Raw genomic sequence first — 17,594 nt, 5'->3', positions numbered from 1 at the left:
CAGTTGCCTCTGTTGGCAAGAAGGTTTGTGAGGGCACTCCCTACTCTGCACAAGCAATATTAGCTGTATCTGCTTAAGCAATTTCGGTAGGTCTCTTGCGTCAGTATGGACCAGAGCATACTGGGGAGCATTCACGTGAGCCATGCAGCTGGTGGGGCTGTCGTGCAAGGTGTTTTCAGCCAGCGACAATATAGGCAGCCGAGAGCGGTAACATTTCATCCGCCTCCATTCAATCCGCCAGCCTCCTTGGATTCCGAACTTGCACCAACAAATGCATCCTCTCTGTGTGTACCAGCCCGGAGGAAACCATGTAGAGAACAGTGGGGGGCCAAGTGCTTCCTTAGTCACAGGATGAGACACCTCTGCACACTTCCTTCTAAGGCACTAGGTGCTAGGACAGAGGTGGTTTTCCTCTGTCTCTCCAGCTGAGGCTCTTACACTTTGTGTAAATGAGTATTCACTGTGCCGGTGCTTGGTAAGAGGCAGTGGGTATGGCTGAGTACAACAGCTTTAAAAAAGAGATTGACGTTCTTGGAGGTTACCATACAACGTTCCAGTCTTTCACAGTGGGTGGGAGAGAGCCTGTGGAAGAGGGCCTGACTTGGGGTTCTCCCCTAACAGCCCTAGCCCTGGGTCCACAAAGGCTTCCACCTCCAATTCCAACACTCAGTTCAGCAGAAAAGCTTGGAAATGTTTAAGAAGTTAAACATCAGAAGGGGTGAAGGTGGATGAGGTGAGTGAGTTTGACAGAAAAACTTAGGAATGAGCTAGAAGTCTGCATAAATCCACAGTGTCAGAACTACAGGAACCTGCATAAAACTGTCGCAGCTCTGCTAGATAGTGAAGAGTTCTTGACTGGGCAAGACCCTGAGTAATCAAATGTGACTTCAAAATTGGCCCTATTTTGAGCAGGGGGCCTCAGCCAGAAGATCACCACCAGGGTTCCCTTCCTGCCTAAATTACTCTGTGACTCTGTGATTCTTGCTGTATCTAGATGTACGTTCAGACATTGTGAAGACATAGGTTTATCCCAGTCAGTGTGTTCCAATTCTGCTTCTTTGTGTTTGTGTAATTGTAGTGGTAAACACTGTAACAGTCACAATTGGTAGCAGTCACAAGGAATCTAAATAAATATATTTTTGTGTAATTGAAGCAAATAGAGAAAATTATCTAAGACTTCAGTTGTAATGCTCAGTGGCATATAAAACTAAGCAAAATGCTATTACTTTTTGCCGTGAACACTGGTATGTCTTTTGGGACAATTCTGGCAAATAAGATAGTTCTTTGGGGTGGGGTGTTGTGTTACCAAGCTATATCCCGATCTCTCATTACCCTTACACCCTCAAGAACTTGCTGTAATCTCAGTTCTCTCTGTTTATAAACCTGATGTACAAAAATGTCTAATCACAGTTTCCAGTAGAAGAAACTAGACTTGTCATGGCTGTTACAGAGGGGAAGTTCATGCCCTGTGTCCTAGAAAGGAGAAGGTGATAGGCATTTTGTTTTAATTTTCTTGTGTTTCATCTTGGCTTTCCTTTGACTTCACTCAGTAATCAACCTTTTTGAGCCTACAAATAGTCTGAATAGAGTCTGAAATTACTGGCATGACAGTGGCTTCACTAGCTAGACTACATTGCTGCTGGAGAACACCAACCTAGATTCCTCAATATGTTCTTTTATCTGAGAAATAAAATTGTCCTGAAGAATGCCTGCCCTCTCAGTAAGGGCTACTTCTCCAAGAAAGTTAAATTGAGGCCTAAAGGTTTTCATTGCAGAATTGGGCAACACTTTGTTCAAATGAGTTTTTGGGTCAGATTTGTTAGTTACTGTAGGTAGTTGGTGCGGTTTTGTTGAAGACGGTACACTGACAGGCTGGTTCATATTTTCTGGGAAAAAATGAGTTACTAGGTTTTGAGTAGTATTTTTAATGTTTTAACAGTTTGTTATTAAAAAAAAAGGTTTTAGTGCACACATCCATATGGACATGCAGTGTGAGAGTTCTCGAATAGTTTGATCCGTAATTTGAGACGTACGTCAACAGTGCCTTTTCTACATAGACTCTAGCTGCATGGAATTTGTTTCTTCAGTGCAGAAGCTATTTCTGACAATTGTTTATCTGTGAATGCAGGATATTAACATCTCTTTGATTAAAAAAAAAAATAAAAAGGCCATACCACTGTCAGGTATATTAACTTATCCAAGGGCAGATGGGGAGTGTTTGCTGTCTGCTAATAAAGGGGAACTGTGCAAATCCAAATTGTGCCATTAGCTGTTGGCTTTGTGACTGAGAGATAAGATCCAAAACCAGAGGAAGTAAGAAGTTGGCAGCTGTACATTGGTGGCTGAGTGTCTGCTATTACATTGTTGATGCAGAGTCAGAAATTGAGGCTGTGAAACATTAAGTGACTTGCTAGGGAGTGGGTGAGCATTGTTGCTTAGTTGATTAAGATGGTACAACATTAAAAAGTGTCAGATGGAGAGATTAGTTAGATCTGTGTTTAATTGTCTAGCCATTACTGTTTCTGAAATGGTAGTTCAGCTTCTTTCATAAAATTTTGAATAATTAGTAAGTATAAGTTTTAATTAATGTTCTTTTCAGCCTGCAACATATTAAATTTATTGTTTCCAAGAAGTCATAGCAACCATTTTGTGCTAAATAGTTTGTTAAGGAATTTTATGCTGACTTCCTAAGAACACCTGCACCATTTTAATCAACATAATTCACCCAGAACTAAGGGTATATTTCAAATGCAGCTATTGATGCAAAGAAGTAACTGTATCTTGAGTTTGTTGAAATTAATTCTGTATGTGTTGCTTCTACTTAACTTCAACAGGTGACTGAGCTAGAGTGTGTGAGCAGTCAAGCTAATGCAGTCCACACACATAAAACAGAATTGAACCAGACAATACAGGAGTTAGAGTCTACCCTGAAGAAAAAAGAAGAGGTATTTTCTAACTTTTATTCTTGGGTTTTCTGTTATGTCATTTCTAAAGGTTTTCAACATTCAGCTTGTGATGGCTGGTAAATACTGTTTTATTTCCTATAGACGTTATGAAATAAATTTTTTTTCAGCTTCTTTGAAATGATTAATATTTTTCCATGTATATAATTACATCAGTCTAATATAGAGCTGGGTTTCTGAACAACAAAAAAAAGTATGATGCTTTCCTGTTTGCTTTTCCCAAGCATCTGTTTACGAAAGGAAGTCATAAGTGGTTTCACAGAGCAGTCATCACACTGATGGCAGCCCAAGTTCACTAAGAAGGGAAGCTGTCGTAAGCATGCTTTCGTTTTTCTGGAGTGTAAGGTTTGGAACATGTAATAGATCAATGCCTTTTTCAGGCCAATCTGTTTTTCAGGCTATGTTAATATAGCTGAGTTTTAAGGTCTTTGAGATCAGCCCTTTCCTTAAACACATGCCAAGCCCCCAACCTGAAACTTGGTGATATTTGCTGTGGCGTCTGCCTTGGGCTGGACCAGCAGCAAGAAAATAAGAAGAATTGGAGTAACACCTGCGCTGGCACGGGTCCTAGAGGAAAGCAGATTTGTGCCACAGAATGATCGAGAATTGCCCCTTTTTGGAAGGGAAAAAGAAGGTGGAAGGAGCCACGTATGAAGGATTATTTGCCCTTTGTAAGACCAGATCTCTTGAGCCCTCTGTGACAGAGACAGTGGGCACGGGTGTGCATGTTCAGAGGGGCAGTGTGCCTTGCAGGGTCTTGCCTCCAGCGGGGCAGGTGTTCCAGGGAGGATGCAGGAGAGGCACAGTAGTTATAGAATATCCTCTCAAATAGAACAAATCCTTTTCCAAACTCCCTCATACTTAAGGGGTTAGCCTCAGGTTGGTAATATTTCCCATTTTGATACCTGTTCAGTTTTGAACTATGCTGAGCTGTTAGCTGCAGAGATCTTTCCGAAAGGAGTTCTGGGAGATGAATATGCCCTTCCAGGGAAGAGTCTTTAGCAGTTTCAACTTTGATACCTTTTAGTTTCATTAACTGTTTCTATTCTTGTCTCCTGAAAGTAAGCTAAGAAAAATTTCTCTTCCGTTCATTATTTTATCTATATTTGTTATTTTTATACCTTATTACTTTGTTCTTGCTAAATTAGAGATACCATTTCTTTTAGACAGAAATCAATGGTCAAAGTAGGCAATTTTTTGATGCTTAGCTCTGCTACTAGTGACATAATAAGCAGCTCACAGCTGAAAATTGGATTTTTCTCTTGAAAAAATGGAGAAAGATAGATTCTAATACAATTTAAAGTAGAAAATTGTTTCTGTAATCAAGGACCCTTAATTTTCCAGGAAAAAATTATTTCAGATCTTTTGTGTGGGAGAGGAAAATATGGCCTGTTATGAAAGAAAATGCTTATCTGTATTGTTGTTTATTCACAATGGAATTGCTGTTTTGGGACTGTGACTCAGGAGTATTGAAAGCAGGGCTTAAACTTCATGTGCTGCAATGGGCGGTAGCAAACTGCCAGTTTTGGTTTCATTGCAATGGCTTGCTCAGGAGAAGAAGTGGTAACCAGCTTACCTGCACTGAAGCCAAGCCAGGTAACATGTTGCTAGCAAGATTGTTTCTTCTCCCTTAGGAAATAGAAGGATTGAAACAAGAAATCGACAATGCCAGAGAGCTCCAGGCACAGAGGGATTCTCTGACCCAGAAGTTACAGGTGAGCTATAGTGCCTCATCTTAATTTAGAGAGAAGGGAAAAATAATCAAGTGAGCAGTTCACATCAGCAACTTGTGCTATATTCATTGAAGGTGCCACATAAATATGTAAGTTAGACTGCATTGCAAAGTGGTGGGTTGGGATGATTTAGGAATTTGCATCAAAATTTCCACCTGCTATAAGTTGATATTTTTACCTGAGGGAACAGACCCAAATTTCATTTACAAGTCCACAGAGTACTCTCAGGCTAGCAGATGTCCTTCACTGATACATGTCCTGGGCATTTCTGGTCTCATTTTCACTGCAGTGTCTTCCCATAGGTCTTGTGTGCCACTGAAACTGTCAGCCTGTGTATCATCAGGTTGGGGTGAGCTTGTATTCGGCTTTCAAACGTGCCCTGAGAAAGTAAATATAGAGCATTCTTGTGTAGTACAGACTTTAAAAACACACTTTGACATTTTCCTGGAATTATTTAGAATCACTGTGTTTTTATTGTTTTTTCTGGGTTGTTGCTTTACTGTGTGTAAAGCCAGACACTTCAGCCTACCGGAATCAGTGTGCCCTCAGTATACCCTCCCTTGCTACGTCTGAGCTCCAGTCCATCTGTTGCTGGGCTGACTGGCCAGCACGTATGTACCTCCCTTGTGAAACCTGCCTTTGGAATGAGGCTGACCGAAAGCTTAGGTGCGTTAAACTCGGAATTCAGACTTCAGAGTTTTGATAGGACTGGAAACTCAGGCATTAAATAGCTCCACATCTGAAGTGCTGAAAGGTGACCCTCGCTGTTCTGTGACCTGACCTGAATCACACTGAAAGCAAGCCCCATCAGACTAGCCACAGCTTAAAAATCCTTAAGCAGGTATTTGAAATGCATTACATGAATTGGAACTTCCTTGAATCTCATTTTAACCTATGGAATAAACCACATAAGAATAAAATGAATTTATTCATTTTTCCACATTCTTAAGTCAAATTATTTGGAAAAAGTATGTTATTACTTTAAACAATCTTTAAAGATTGTTTTGAATACACTTGAGCTTGCCTGTTCCACTATTGCCAAAATTGTTGCTGGCTTTAGGCTAAAAATGGGAGTTTTCAGCTGAAAAGGCACTTATCTGAGAGAATCAAAGGGGAGATTTTAATGAAAGGTGGAAATTGTTCTAGCAGTAACATATTCGATAATTTCAGTGTAAGTAATAGTGAGCAAGGAATTAGCTATCCTTAGCAACAGAATTATGAGACACTGGTAAGAGATAAAAGATTAGAAAATGCTAATTTTTTATTAAAATTGGACCTTATAAAGTCAGTGGCATCCTTTTGGTATATTTATATCTTCAGTAACCAAATGGATATATTGTATATGTATGTCCATATGTCACATTGTAGGCGACCAGTTTCTGAAAATAGTTCTAGATGGTTCTATTCAAATAAATTTAAAGCTCACCTAGGATCTAGGTTAAAAGTTGCTTTTCTTAAGCTTAAAGCTTATTACTGACCTGATGCCACCCATCTAAAAGTTGTTGAGTCTTTGCTTTGCTGTAATTGTCCTGCTTTGATTATACTAGCCTTCTCTGAGCCACTTCACCCTGCGTTTGTGACGTCAGTGAAATGGTGTTTTCTTCTGTAGCTCCAGACTAACTGTCTCGCATCTGTTCACTTAGTTGACTCATCATCTGTTTTCAGGGTGATTATCTCCAGGGTCTGTATCTCTTCATCTCACTCTTCTTTCTTCTGCTTTATTTTTTCCCTCTTGTGCTTGCAAATGGATTATGTAACTCTAAAATATTTTGGAATATAGCCTGTATGAAAAAATCCATACAAAGAAATTACTATTTCAAGGTGTATTACATTTCTGACACACTCATATCAGGGAATGAATTTGAAATCCATCATTGGCAAATTCCAGTGAAGAGCAATATGTTATCACTGTGAGGGGTAAGTATCGAGGCCCTTGTTACCTAACAATTTCCTTAGGAATGTACAGAAGACATATCAATGAGACATGATCAGTGTGACTCTCACAGTAAGTCAGGATATCTTTATTACTATGACTGCTTCCTAAACAGCTGTTGTGTATGGTTTTAATATTTTATTCGGATCCTTGCACTGAATTCCACAAAATATTATTACAGTACAAACAACAAATATAGCTTGTTAATAATTTATATATTTTCTAAAAGAAAACAATATATGAGAAATGATTGTGTCCACTGTAAGAAGAGCTGGAAAAAACAGTGTGAAATACACCTTGCAAAGGGCCTGAATGTATCAGAAGAGTCAGTTTATTGTTAGATGAGACTGTCTGCAAATAAAATGAAATGACACAACTAGGGGAACAGATCACATTACATGGACACCTCTCCACTTCTTCCAATCAAGAAGCAACAGTTTTGAGGTAGACTTGATTTGTAATAGGAAACTGTACATGAGCTGGACATGAACTTGTAATACAATACTACTGCAAAAATCTTTAATACCAATCTAGAGTATATATGTGTAAGGATCAAATATAAAATTTGGGAAGAAGCATTTTCCAGAAATTAAAAGCAACAGCTCCTGGCATATTTCAGTTAGTTCTGCTTCCCATACATCATTAAATCTGTTAAGCCTAAGTTAGGGAAAATAAAACAAGAGGAAGTGTGGGAGAACATATATCTGAGGAAATGTTTGGGAAGCTAAGTGTATATGGGTTAGGAAAGAGATGTCAAGAATGGAATATAAATAAAATGTGTAAGCTGGAAGTTTAAACAAAAGAAGGGAGCTCTTCTGATTTGAAGAGATACAGGGCAAGGATTAGCAACAGAGAGTTAGTGTTTTGCTGAATATGGTTGGAAGTTCCTGTATCTAAGATAAAGCTTTCAGTTTTACCTGTGTACTCCCACCCTAACAGCTCACAGCAGAATAGTTCCTCAGTTTAAGAGCATCTGAGGAGGACTTGCAGGATGGTCTTTAGTGCTAGACATGGGCCCATGGGATGCTCTTCAGGCCCAGATATCACAAAATAAAACCATCTATCCATGGATTTCTTCCAAAGTGATCCCTTTCATCACTGCCTTGCCTACTTATAGAAGTTAATTGTCTCTAGGGTAAGAGCAGTGGCAGAGAGACTTCCTAGAGCACACACATTTGGTGAATAGAAGAGGAGCAGTGACAGGAGAAGCAGGACGCATGACGAACACAGGAAAACAGCAGTTGGTTTTGTGGGGGCTAAAGAAAGGACTGTCATTCCTGCAGAGCTCAGAGGACCTTGAATTTCCTTTTTTGTCCTGTACTGCAGTCACTTGACCTCGGAGGGTCTTGCATCTGTGCGGTCACTACACCAGGTAGTACTTGTCAGTACTCAGTTTGGAGGGCAGGAGTAGGCTCAATGAAGGATAGCCTTCAGAGGCTATGACTGGGTTATAATCAGTTAGCTTGTTCATTTGTAGCTGTGGTGGGGTAGCTAATCATTACATAAGCATGCATGTATTTTAATTTATATTGTTTCTACAAATACTCTTTTCAGTTATCTTCCTTTAGTGCTTTGATATTGTTCAGTGTTAAACAGATTAAACTAATTCTTCTCTTGGTACTGGCAGCAAAGGGTAATTCCTGCTCTCAGCTGTGCTATTCAAGACCAGCGCGTAAAACTCTGTAATTTTTAACTTGCCCATTTACAAACAAGAAGTTAGGGAGGTACTCCTGTTCAGTTTGGATGTAAGCCTTGGCTGCAGAAGCAGCCACAATTATGAGGAGATCAGGTTCCCAGGCTCTGCCTTCTCCACCCGCACCACTGCTGGAGGTCCCAGAGCTCTTCCCCACTGCAGAGACTGGGAACCGAAACTGAGCACTGGCCACATCGTCCTGTCCCTCCTCTGACCAGGGATGCAGGGACCGATTGACATTGCTATCAGACCCCTCACGGGTGGAGACATGTCTTGGCCCACGGACTTTGACACAAGGCTGCCGTTTTATACCTGTTACTTTTAACAGCCCAAATACATATTCTCTGTGGGCCAGGTTGTTTCTTATGGTTAGCTGAGATCTCTCCAGTGTAAACATGAATATATTTGTTAGCTTTGAGAGAGACATAGAATCATAACAAAAACAGTGGGAGAGTGGGAGGGCAGGAAGAGAGGTCTCTTGTGCTGGGAGCAGTGACTGCTGCCAAATCTCCCTCCCTATGGCTGTGTGAAACTAGTTCTTGTAAAAACTGAGAGCAGGCCCATTAAAGCCTTGTGACACAAAGCCACTGTAAAGGGAAGCAGTGTTGAAAAAATGCTAATGTACTTAAATATGAATTCACTCTGCACTTTTCTAGAGAATGGCTGCACAGGGTGTACTGTGGTGTACTAAGTACACTGTTGCTGTGCTGCCTTCGAAAGAGTTTCCCGTAGCTGAAATTACAAAATTTAGCATGAATTTATGAGACATGAAATGAATGGGACAAATAACAATATGCTATTCCATACCCACATGACTGCTACATTAGTGATTTGATAGAAGAGAGGGCACTCGGTTTGCAGAAGGCTGAGCAGCCATGACCTCCCTCTCCTGCCAGGTGCAAGACAGAGCTGTGAGGGGTCCCAGTGGGCTGGCACCAGGCAGCTTCTCTTCCTCGCGAATGGGAGCTGAGCTTGCTCGGGGTCAGATCCTCTCAGCTGTGTGTAACACACCGCCGCTTTGTCTTTCCACCCACTGTATGGGAACAGCTTGTCCATACGGTGTTGGGTCTTGCGCCCTTCCCCTGCTGCCACAGCTGCGCTACTGTGCGGCTTGCAGGTGGGTGCTCCAAGGCACCGTGCAGCGAGACAAGACATTCAGCTTGCACTTGCTGGTTATAATTTGTTATAGTCAATGTCACCTTGACATCAGTCTTTCTAGTTTACGTTTCTGTCTTAATTTCCAGGGGTAAAAGGCCTATACTGTGCAGCAGGACTAAGGTAGTAATCCTCCATCCATAAAGCAGTATTCTGGATGGGCTTCTGTATGAGACCATTTAATGGGGACTATGTCCTTGAGCAATTCCTGTAGTTGAAATCAGGGAATACTTGAAATTTAGTAAACCTTTGAGAAGCTGTTTTCAGTAGGTGTCACATTTCTGAATGATAGAAGCAGTGACTTACCTGAATAAGTGTATCACATCCATTGTTCACTGACTAAATTTTATCCCTCTTCAAAAGTTTCTGTCCTTCAGATGAATTACTGAAAAAATGAGGAAGTGGTAGTACATACTCAATCGTAATGACAATTTGGGTTCTGGTTTTGGCTTAGTGGAAACTGTAAAGGGTCACAAATTGTTTTAAATAGCGGTTGACAAAAATAGCACACGAATACCAGCAGGAGGTTAGACTGCTTTCTCTTTGCAGACAACACATTAACATGTTATGTATTTTCTCTGAAGGAAGTAGAAATTCGAAACAAAGACCTGGAAGGCCAGCTGTCTGATCTAGAGCAACGTCTGGAGAAAAGTCAGAATGAGCAAGAAGCTTTTCGCAATAACTTGAAGACACTTTTAGAAATTCTTGATGGAAAAATATTTGAACTAACAGAGTTACGAGATAACTTGGCCAAGCTAATAGAATGCAGCTAAAGAAAATGGGATTTCAGTGCCAATCAGCTTAAAGATGCACTGTCTCTCTTCATAGAACTGTGTTGGGCTCTGCATCAAAGTTGTGCAAAATTAGAAAATGCTCCTCTGAGAGGGCTTGTTTTAAATTTGAGTCATATTTCAATGTAAAATTTAGAACTCAGCTTGTAGCTAGTTGAAGAAAAAAAAACAAACAAAAAAACTTGAATTACAAATTACCTCCTTGTACATTATTGGCCACAGATAACTTGAAAGATATTAACAGTAATTGAATGCAATCCTTTTCTAATTATCAGTGATGGAAGAATTAGCAGTGTCCCAGGTCACATCCCCTTTTTGCGATAGACACAATATAGGTTATCTGCTGTTTTATTTATTTAAGATATTTAATTGCTGTGTTTTGTGCAAGAACTTAGTGATGACAGCCCTGTGTTTTGTTGTTCTTAATAATTTCTCAGGATACTGTGCACTGTGGAGAAGCAGTGCCATTACCAATTTATTCTTGCCAGGAGTGAGAGAGAGTTGCATCTTTAATTGAAACAAAGTTACTATAACTGCTTGTATAAAGTTTTTCCTTTTGGGGTTTTTTTGGTTGGTTGGTTGGTTGGTTTTTTGGTTTTTATATATATATATACACACACATATATATATATACACACACTGGAAGATACCGTATTTCTTTATGGAGCTTACTCTGGTGTTTTACAATATTGTCCAATGTAAGGTTACTTTTTCATATGAATTCCATGTAATTACAGTGAGATACTATCTTCCACTTAACCATGTTTTGAAGCCAACCAATGATGGAAGGTGAGTCCCCCAGGAAAAAAAAAAAAAAAGGGCAAAAACCCCAGTGACGATTTTAAATGTAAAATTTCACATGCACAGGTAACAAGGAATAGCCAGTCATTTGTTTTCTGGCCTTGATACATATATCAAATATGTATGTTCAATTAACTGTTAACCTGTTCTGCAGGAGACTTTTCAGAATGTCACATGAATTTCAGGTTTTGTGAACAATGGCTTATGGGGAGCACTGTTTTATTATAGATTACATTAAGAGCATAGAGCTGTTGCAAGGCGTTACTCGTACACTGAACTTGTCCAGCCAAGAAAGCTGTTTCTAGAAGTTTTGTTGTCATAGCAAATTGAAATGGAGACATGTTTACTCTTTTATGGGTCTTCATATCACATCTTTATTGAAACTACACCAGGCAATATTCTGAACTGTTAACTAAATGTTCAAAAACAGGAAATTGAATTCAATTATCCTCAGTGAGCAGGTTTTAAAGTTGTTTTGATGTAATTTTAACAGACTTTTGGCAAACACACATTTCTTTATATAATAGATTTATTTAAAAAAAAAAAACCTCTTTGAAAGGTAAGCCAAGTGTCATGTGTCTTGCATCAAAGGAGATTTTTGCCATAAATTGCTTGTAATGTTGAAGAGGGCTTTTTTAAAATGTATGAATGAGTGTCAGACTTCAGAGTCGAAAGATGCACGGACCTTTGTTTGCTCCCCAAACTAATTTGAATGTTAAACATGAAATCTAGCTGCTTATTAAATTTGTACAACACAATTTTCTCCACTTAGAGACTGCTATTCAAAACTAGAAAAGATAAGTTTGTTTTCATGTGTGTACTGTGTGTATATACCATATAATACACACAGGTTCTCATTTATATTAGAAATACATGCATTATTTCTAAAATACTGCTTTTTTCCTTTAACCATTGATTTATCAGGTCTCCCTTGACTAGTCAGGAAAATGGTTTAGGTCAAATGCTAAACTGTCATGTATTATACGATATGTAATGTACACAATGTTTTCTCCATATTTTTAGGGTATTTTCTCATTCATTAAAGAGGTGGGGGGAGCTTGGTTCAGCGTGCTACTGGTTCAAAACTTTGTGGTGAGCTACATGTTTTTCATTTGGTGGATTTTAGACAATGATGTGTATATCTTCATCAGGTCCAGATGAGCAGAAAACAACCAGTTTTTACTTTACCTGGGGATATTTGGGCCTGATTCTCTTGTCACTTGCACTGCTGTAAACTAGATGTGTCCTTGATGTGATGTCAGCAACATTCAGTTGGCATAGCATCTGTGGAGGTGCAGGAAGAATCTGGCCTGTTAATGCTCAGTGGACATAATAAGGATGAAGAAAGAATAAAAAAAGATAAAGTTGATGATGGAATAAATGTAATTATTTTTAATGATATTATTATCGACATTTTTAAAGATATTATGTCATTTACATGTGGGAAAATAGTGGATAGAAATATTTCCACTTAAATTTTGTGAATATGTGTGGTACATGAGTATTTCTATGTATACGTACACACACATATGTATATATAGAACATTGAAAAATTTAGATGTGCACATTTTTAATATTTTCCTATTGAAATTAAATTTAAAATTGGAAATTGATATTTGAGAATTTCTTTTCGCATAGAGTAGATATGCTTAATTTCTTTTTTTTTTTAAATAATGCAATTACTGAGGGCTGCACCTTTGAATTCCCAAAGGGTCACCAAACATATATATGGGATAAGGTGGACACACGTGCACATATAAATAAAATCCTATTGCTAAGACTATTTTTAATGTTTAAGTACAGTAGGTGAGTGTTTAGAAATTGTGACCTGAAGTTCATGCTTAGGTGGCTATGCCTACTGTAGCCTCTCCGCTTCTGTTTTAAGGTAAAAGTTTGCCTGTTCCAAACATTACTTTCCCAGAGACAGGTATTATACATTGTATCTATCTTTGATGAAACTGTGGGAATATGTATACAGAAAACAGTGCTGAGTACTGTAGCCTGAAAACATGACCGTAAACTTGCACTGTAGGGGAGAGCAGTCACATCATGTATAACTTGTTATATGGCAACTACAGTCTTGTAAAAAAATAAAGGCAAAAAGAATTACCAAAAACCTAAGAGAAATACCCAACAACAACAAACAAAAAACCAAAACCAAACAAACAAAAAAATAAAAATAAAAAATACAGGTTTTTATTTTGAAGTACACTTGCTGTTCTCTGGAGAATGTACTTTTACTCTTTTTTTTTTTTCTTAAATCTTTTTCTAGTATGTGGAAGTGATAGCAGCAGCTACCTTAATCTTTCAGGTGCTACTGGATTTTGCATTAGTGTGTTATGTTGTTAAATCCTGACTTTGACATAAAAGATTTTTGTAAGTATATCCCCGTCTGGATAGTTAGTTTTTGGAGTGTCTTGTTCATAATCCATATGCTTCAATGAAACAGAAGTTGCATTTTTCTATGTGGACAAAGTAAAACTTGTGAATTAATCTGTCTGTTACAGACTGGGAATTCCTCTTCCTGGCTAACATATCCAGGAAAGAGAACAAAATGAACTGATAATGCAGAAATGCTGTTATAAGGTCTCTAAGGAAACACATTTTCAGGTAAAATATAAATAAATAAAGGGCTAAACTAGATGTAACACACAAATAAGTATTGTTTAATGCTATCAGTGGCATTCCTAGGATAATTCCTTTAAAGAAAACCCTGCAAGAATGAACAATGCGTCATTTAAAGATTAATGTTTTGGGATGTGTCTTTTCAGTTGTCAGTTGTGAAAGGTTTCTGATTTCTGCTCATTTTTCTACCAGTTAGGGATTAGCTTCAGGTTTACCTTCAATAAGAGGCTAAACCTCAATGCATTCTATAATCTTTTGTATTCTGTACTGAAGTGGCTACTGAACAGCGCTCTGTGAACACCGCATTCAAAAGTCAAAATCAAAACCTTTTCCAGAAATACCACATGGAGAGACGAATGGAAAACTGTTGCAGACTTTAATTGTCTGTCAGTAAAAGCACTTAATTTGGTTGATTGCAGAAATCTTGAGGCCAAAGATAAATCTGATTAGAGACTAGGTCTGGATGTCAAACGACAATTAAAAAAAAGGACCATCAAGAAACTCCATCTGAACACGTGTAGTTCAGTCTCAGTAACTGGACATGCCAGTTAAGTGCACAGCTACACACTGATTTTTTTCAGGAAATGGACCGGACTCTGCAAAGCAATGTTCAAATTGTCTTGTTTACATTTTCTTAGTGATGCTGCATATGTGCACTACCTCTGAATGGTGCTAAGCAGAGAACATATCACAGAATAACACATTTTTTTAAGTCTCTATTTTTGCTTAGTGGCATTAGTTCCTTGTTTTACTCCACTTACTTCAAACAAGTAGGATTAATTTTCCTCATTATGTTAAATGTTTGGGAACAGTGAACAGAGTTTTGTGTTAGATCCTGGAGTCAGTTCAGCTCATGTCCACTCTTCTGGCCATGCAACATAGCCAGAAAGCAGTTGCAGGTGTTTAGATCACAATACCTCTAGATACTATAGATAGAAGTGGGTTTTCACACACCGTATGGGGTCTCGTAGCTTGCCTGTCACAACCTCTCAGGGACCTGTAGCTGCCAGTGCTGCCTCTGCACTGCTGACAGCTCATCCTAGGACCAAAGAAACACAAGAGTAATTGATACCCACTTTCTCCCTCATTGCTGGGTCTTGCACAAGCAAAGCTTAGCTGCAACAATACGTCTGGCAGTTTGTGTCATTTTCAGATACAAGCATGGGCAGGAGGAGTAGCTGTCAAAGATGTTTTAGATTTGGGGCACAGGGAAATGCAGTTGTCAAAAACATTCCCTTACATGGAACCAGTAGCTGCAAAATAGGCGAGAATAGTTTGCATAGCAAAAGACAGACCACCTGAATTTGCACAGCAGCAACAGAAAGTTCATTAGAAAGAATCTTGCTTTCCTTAGGTATTCACATCATGCTAATATTGAGTGCACCTGGCCCCAAAACTCTACTCTGATTGCTATAGGCCACTCAAGGTCAGCTTAGGTGTGTGTTTCATGAACACAGCCAAAGTCCTGACAGTCTGCAAACTCGGTGTCCTTTCAGTCTTTTATCTTCACAACTGTAGAGGTTTGGTATCAGTATTAGTCATCGGTAGTGGTTGACGACACTCCCTGTTTTTTCCTGCCATCAGTTCCTATCACCTGTGGTGTTTGTGTAACAAAGCTCTGAGCTGGGTTTTGGGGTTTTTCTTTTTTTTAAATTTGAAGTAGTTTCAGACCTTGTCCATCCCTGCTCTGGGGGTTCTCATCTGCTGTCACCTGAGTCTCATCTCACTGCATGGATCCAGCAGTGTGTCAGCTGCTTTTGTTTCCACGAGATTGAGAATAGCAACCTAGAAGTTTTCTTGGAAGAGAACTTGCATTTCTGTGACTGTGGTAATTCTTGAAGAGGAAGAATTTTTTCCCAGTAGATGAAGAAGGAGGCAGAGCCCAGGACCTTCACAAACAATATATGCATCCAGGTGCTAAGGGGAGAGGAAGAGCTACACTGACAAGGTATGTTTAAGTATCATCCATGTGTAGGGATTTCCCCCTTTTGAATTAAATACAGTCATGCAGATATTTGCAGGCTTAAGATTTTCAGAGAGGGAATGAGACCTTTAGAATTCTCTGAGTCTGGATTGTATTTTGTTAAATCATGGCAGAAATTTTCTCTAATTGAAACAAAAGAAATGGGAAGCAAATGATCTTGTACTTCCCTGCAAGAGAGACATCACAGCCCTTACCTGTGGATGGAAATGTGAAAATTAAATCTACTTTGTCTGCATCTGAATATACTGTTATCTTTATAATTCCAGCAGTGTTTTCTCAGGAGTCTGCAGCAGTGGGGACCAGAAATGTAGACTGAAAGGCACAGGTCTCTCTAACTTTCATTTAGTGAGAGGACCCAGCATAGTAATGTGTAGTTGAGCGACTCGAGTGCTATCATCTACTGTGAGCATCCTGCACCATGTCCCTGCTGCTCAGCATCACTGCTACACCCTCCTAGCTGTGTGGAAGCTAGACGAAATGGAAACGTGGCTGCACTCGCTGTCTGTCCCAGAAGCAAACCTGGAGGGTTTGCTGTCCTTTGTTCAGAAGCTGCTGGTTTGAACTGTAGCCCCGTCATTACCAGTCAAGCCTTTTTGCTCCAGAGCATTCTGCACATTTGGAGATTTGCTTGCAGGGGGTGAAAACAGAGGAAATGTCATTCTGCAGATCTTAAAGAAGGAGAGTAATGTGTTGAGGTGGGGAAAAGGTGCTTATATCAAATCTTTGGAAGAAAAATTATTAAAGCTTTATTTGGGGTGGTTATTGTTACCATTTGAACCTACAAGTCAAAACTTTTTTACCCTGTATTTCTTGTAGATTTCCCTTTCTCTGTCTATCTATCTTCTTCTGCGTAATGTGGAGCAGCCAAGCATATATTTACAATAAATGTAGGAAAGTCCTAACCTGGTTATGGAATGAGATACATAACATCATACAACATAACTAGATAGATAAATGAGATGATACATAATGAGATACATAAACATCCAGGCAGGCACATCAGCAACCCAAACAAAAAAAACACACATAAAAGATACCTGCAGGTATGGAGTGCTGCCTGTTGTGCATGAACATCTCTTAGCCTCAGCAAAGGAGTTGGCCAGCCAAAGAAGCCAAGAGAAGAGGCAATGAGGAAGCATCGGGGATGTTCTAAAGAAGAGTTACTGAAGCATGCTACGAGGAAGTATTTTGAATCAAAGCTGGCTAAAACCGTGAGCAATGCAAGTATTTTCAGAAGGCAGGAGTTTATATGCTCTTTATTGATGATGAGTGCAGTGCAGAAACAGAAAATTCCTGTAAGGCATGCGTAACTTCTCAAGTCAAAATACAGTAATGTGTCAGGATTGGCAGGCTGTTTTCCAAAGAAACCAAGCTGATTTTCCTGCTAAAACAAAGGAATCGTATACCGGACAGCAAAAATTCCTGTGAAGTCAGAGGATTTCTGTCATCAGCTAGGATAGGACAAGGATCTTTTGCAAAGGAATTAAAGCAACATCTGGAAACTTCCTGGAGAGAACCAGTACAAAGATGAGAGCAAATCTCTGTGCAGCTGCTGCCATGTGCCGGAGTCAGACTGGGAACTCCAGCTACAAGACTTACGGTCTGGGCTGGCAGGACGGGCAGGTAGCAAACGGTGCTGCAGGTTCAGAGGTTTTTGGGGGAATTGTGACGCTTTGGCCGAAGTGCAGTAATGAAGCTGTAACAAGGACATATGTGTCTAAAAAATAAAATCCAGAAGGAATTAAGGCCTCGCAGAGTGCAGTGAAAGTCGGCCCCATGCCTGAGCAAACAACCACACCAGGGACTCTTGGTATGTCCAGACATACAATCAATCACCTCTATAACCCTGACAGAGAGGAGGGTTTACTTACGGGATAAAAGCAAACAGATTAACCAGCCATTGAGGCTGGTTTTGT

The 17,594-nt window shown here is 39.5% G+C and overlaps 1 protein-coding gene across 1 annotated transcript in view; it reads left to right on the top strand.

Moving 5' to 3' along the window:
- Positions 1-11,047, top strand: part of HOMER1 (homer homolog 1 (Drosophila)) — a gene marked incomplete at its 5' end in the record, with an annotated part of 61,731 nt that extends 50,684 nt beyond the window's left edge. The window contains 3 exons of the mRNA XM_009704255.1: positions 2,835-2,945; positions 4,598-4,678; positions 10,062-11,047. Coding sequence (XP_009702557.1) covers positions 2,835-2,945; positions 4,598-4,678; positions 10,062-10,250 — 381 coding nt within the window. The remainder of the gene's footprint in view (positions 1-2,834; positions 2,946-4,597; positions 4,679-10,061) is intronic.
- Positions 11,048-17,594: the final 6,547 nt, after the last annotated feature.

The sequence above is a fragment of the Cariama cristata genome, unplaced genomic scaffold (genome assembly GCF_000690535.1).
Source record: "Cariama cristata isolate BGI_N322 unplaced genomic scaffold, ASM69053v1 scaffold5687, whole genome shotgun sequence".
In the NCBI taxonomy this organism is placed as follows: domain Eukaryota; kingdom Metazoa; phylum Chordata; class Aves; order Cariamiformes; family Cariamidae; genus Cariama; species Cariama cristata.
Note: the sequence above shows the minus strand (reverse complement) of the source record. Positions and strands in the feature narration are given on the sequence as shown.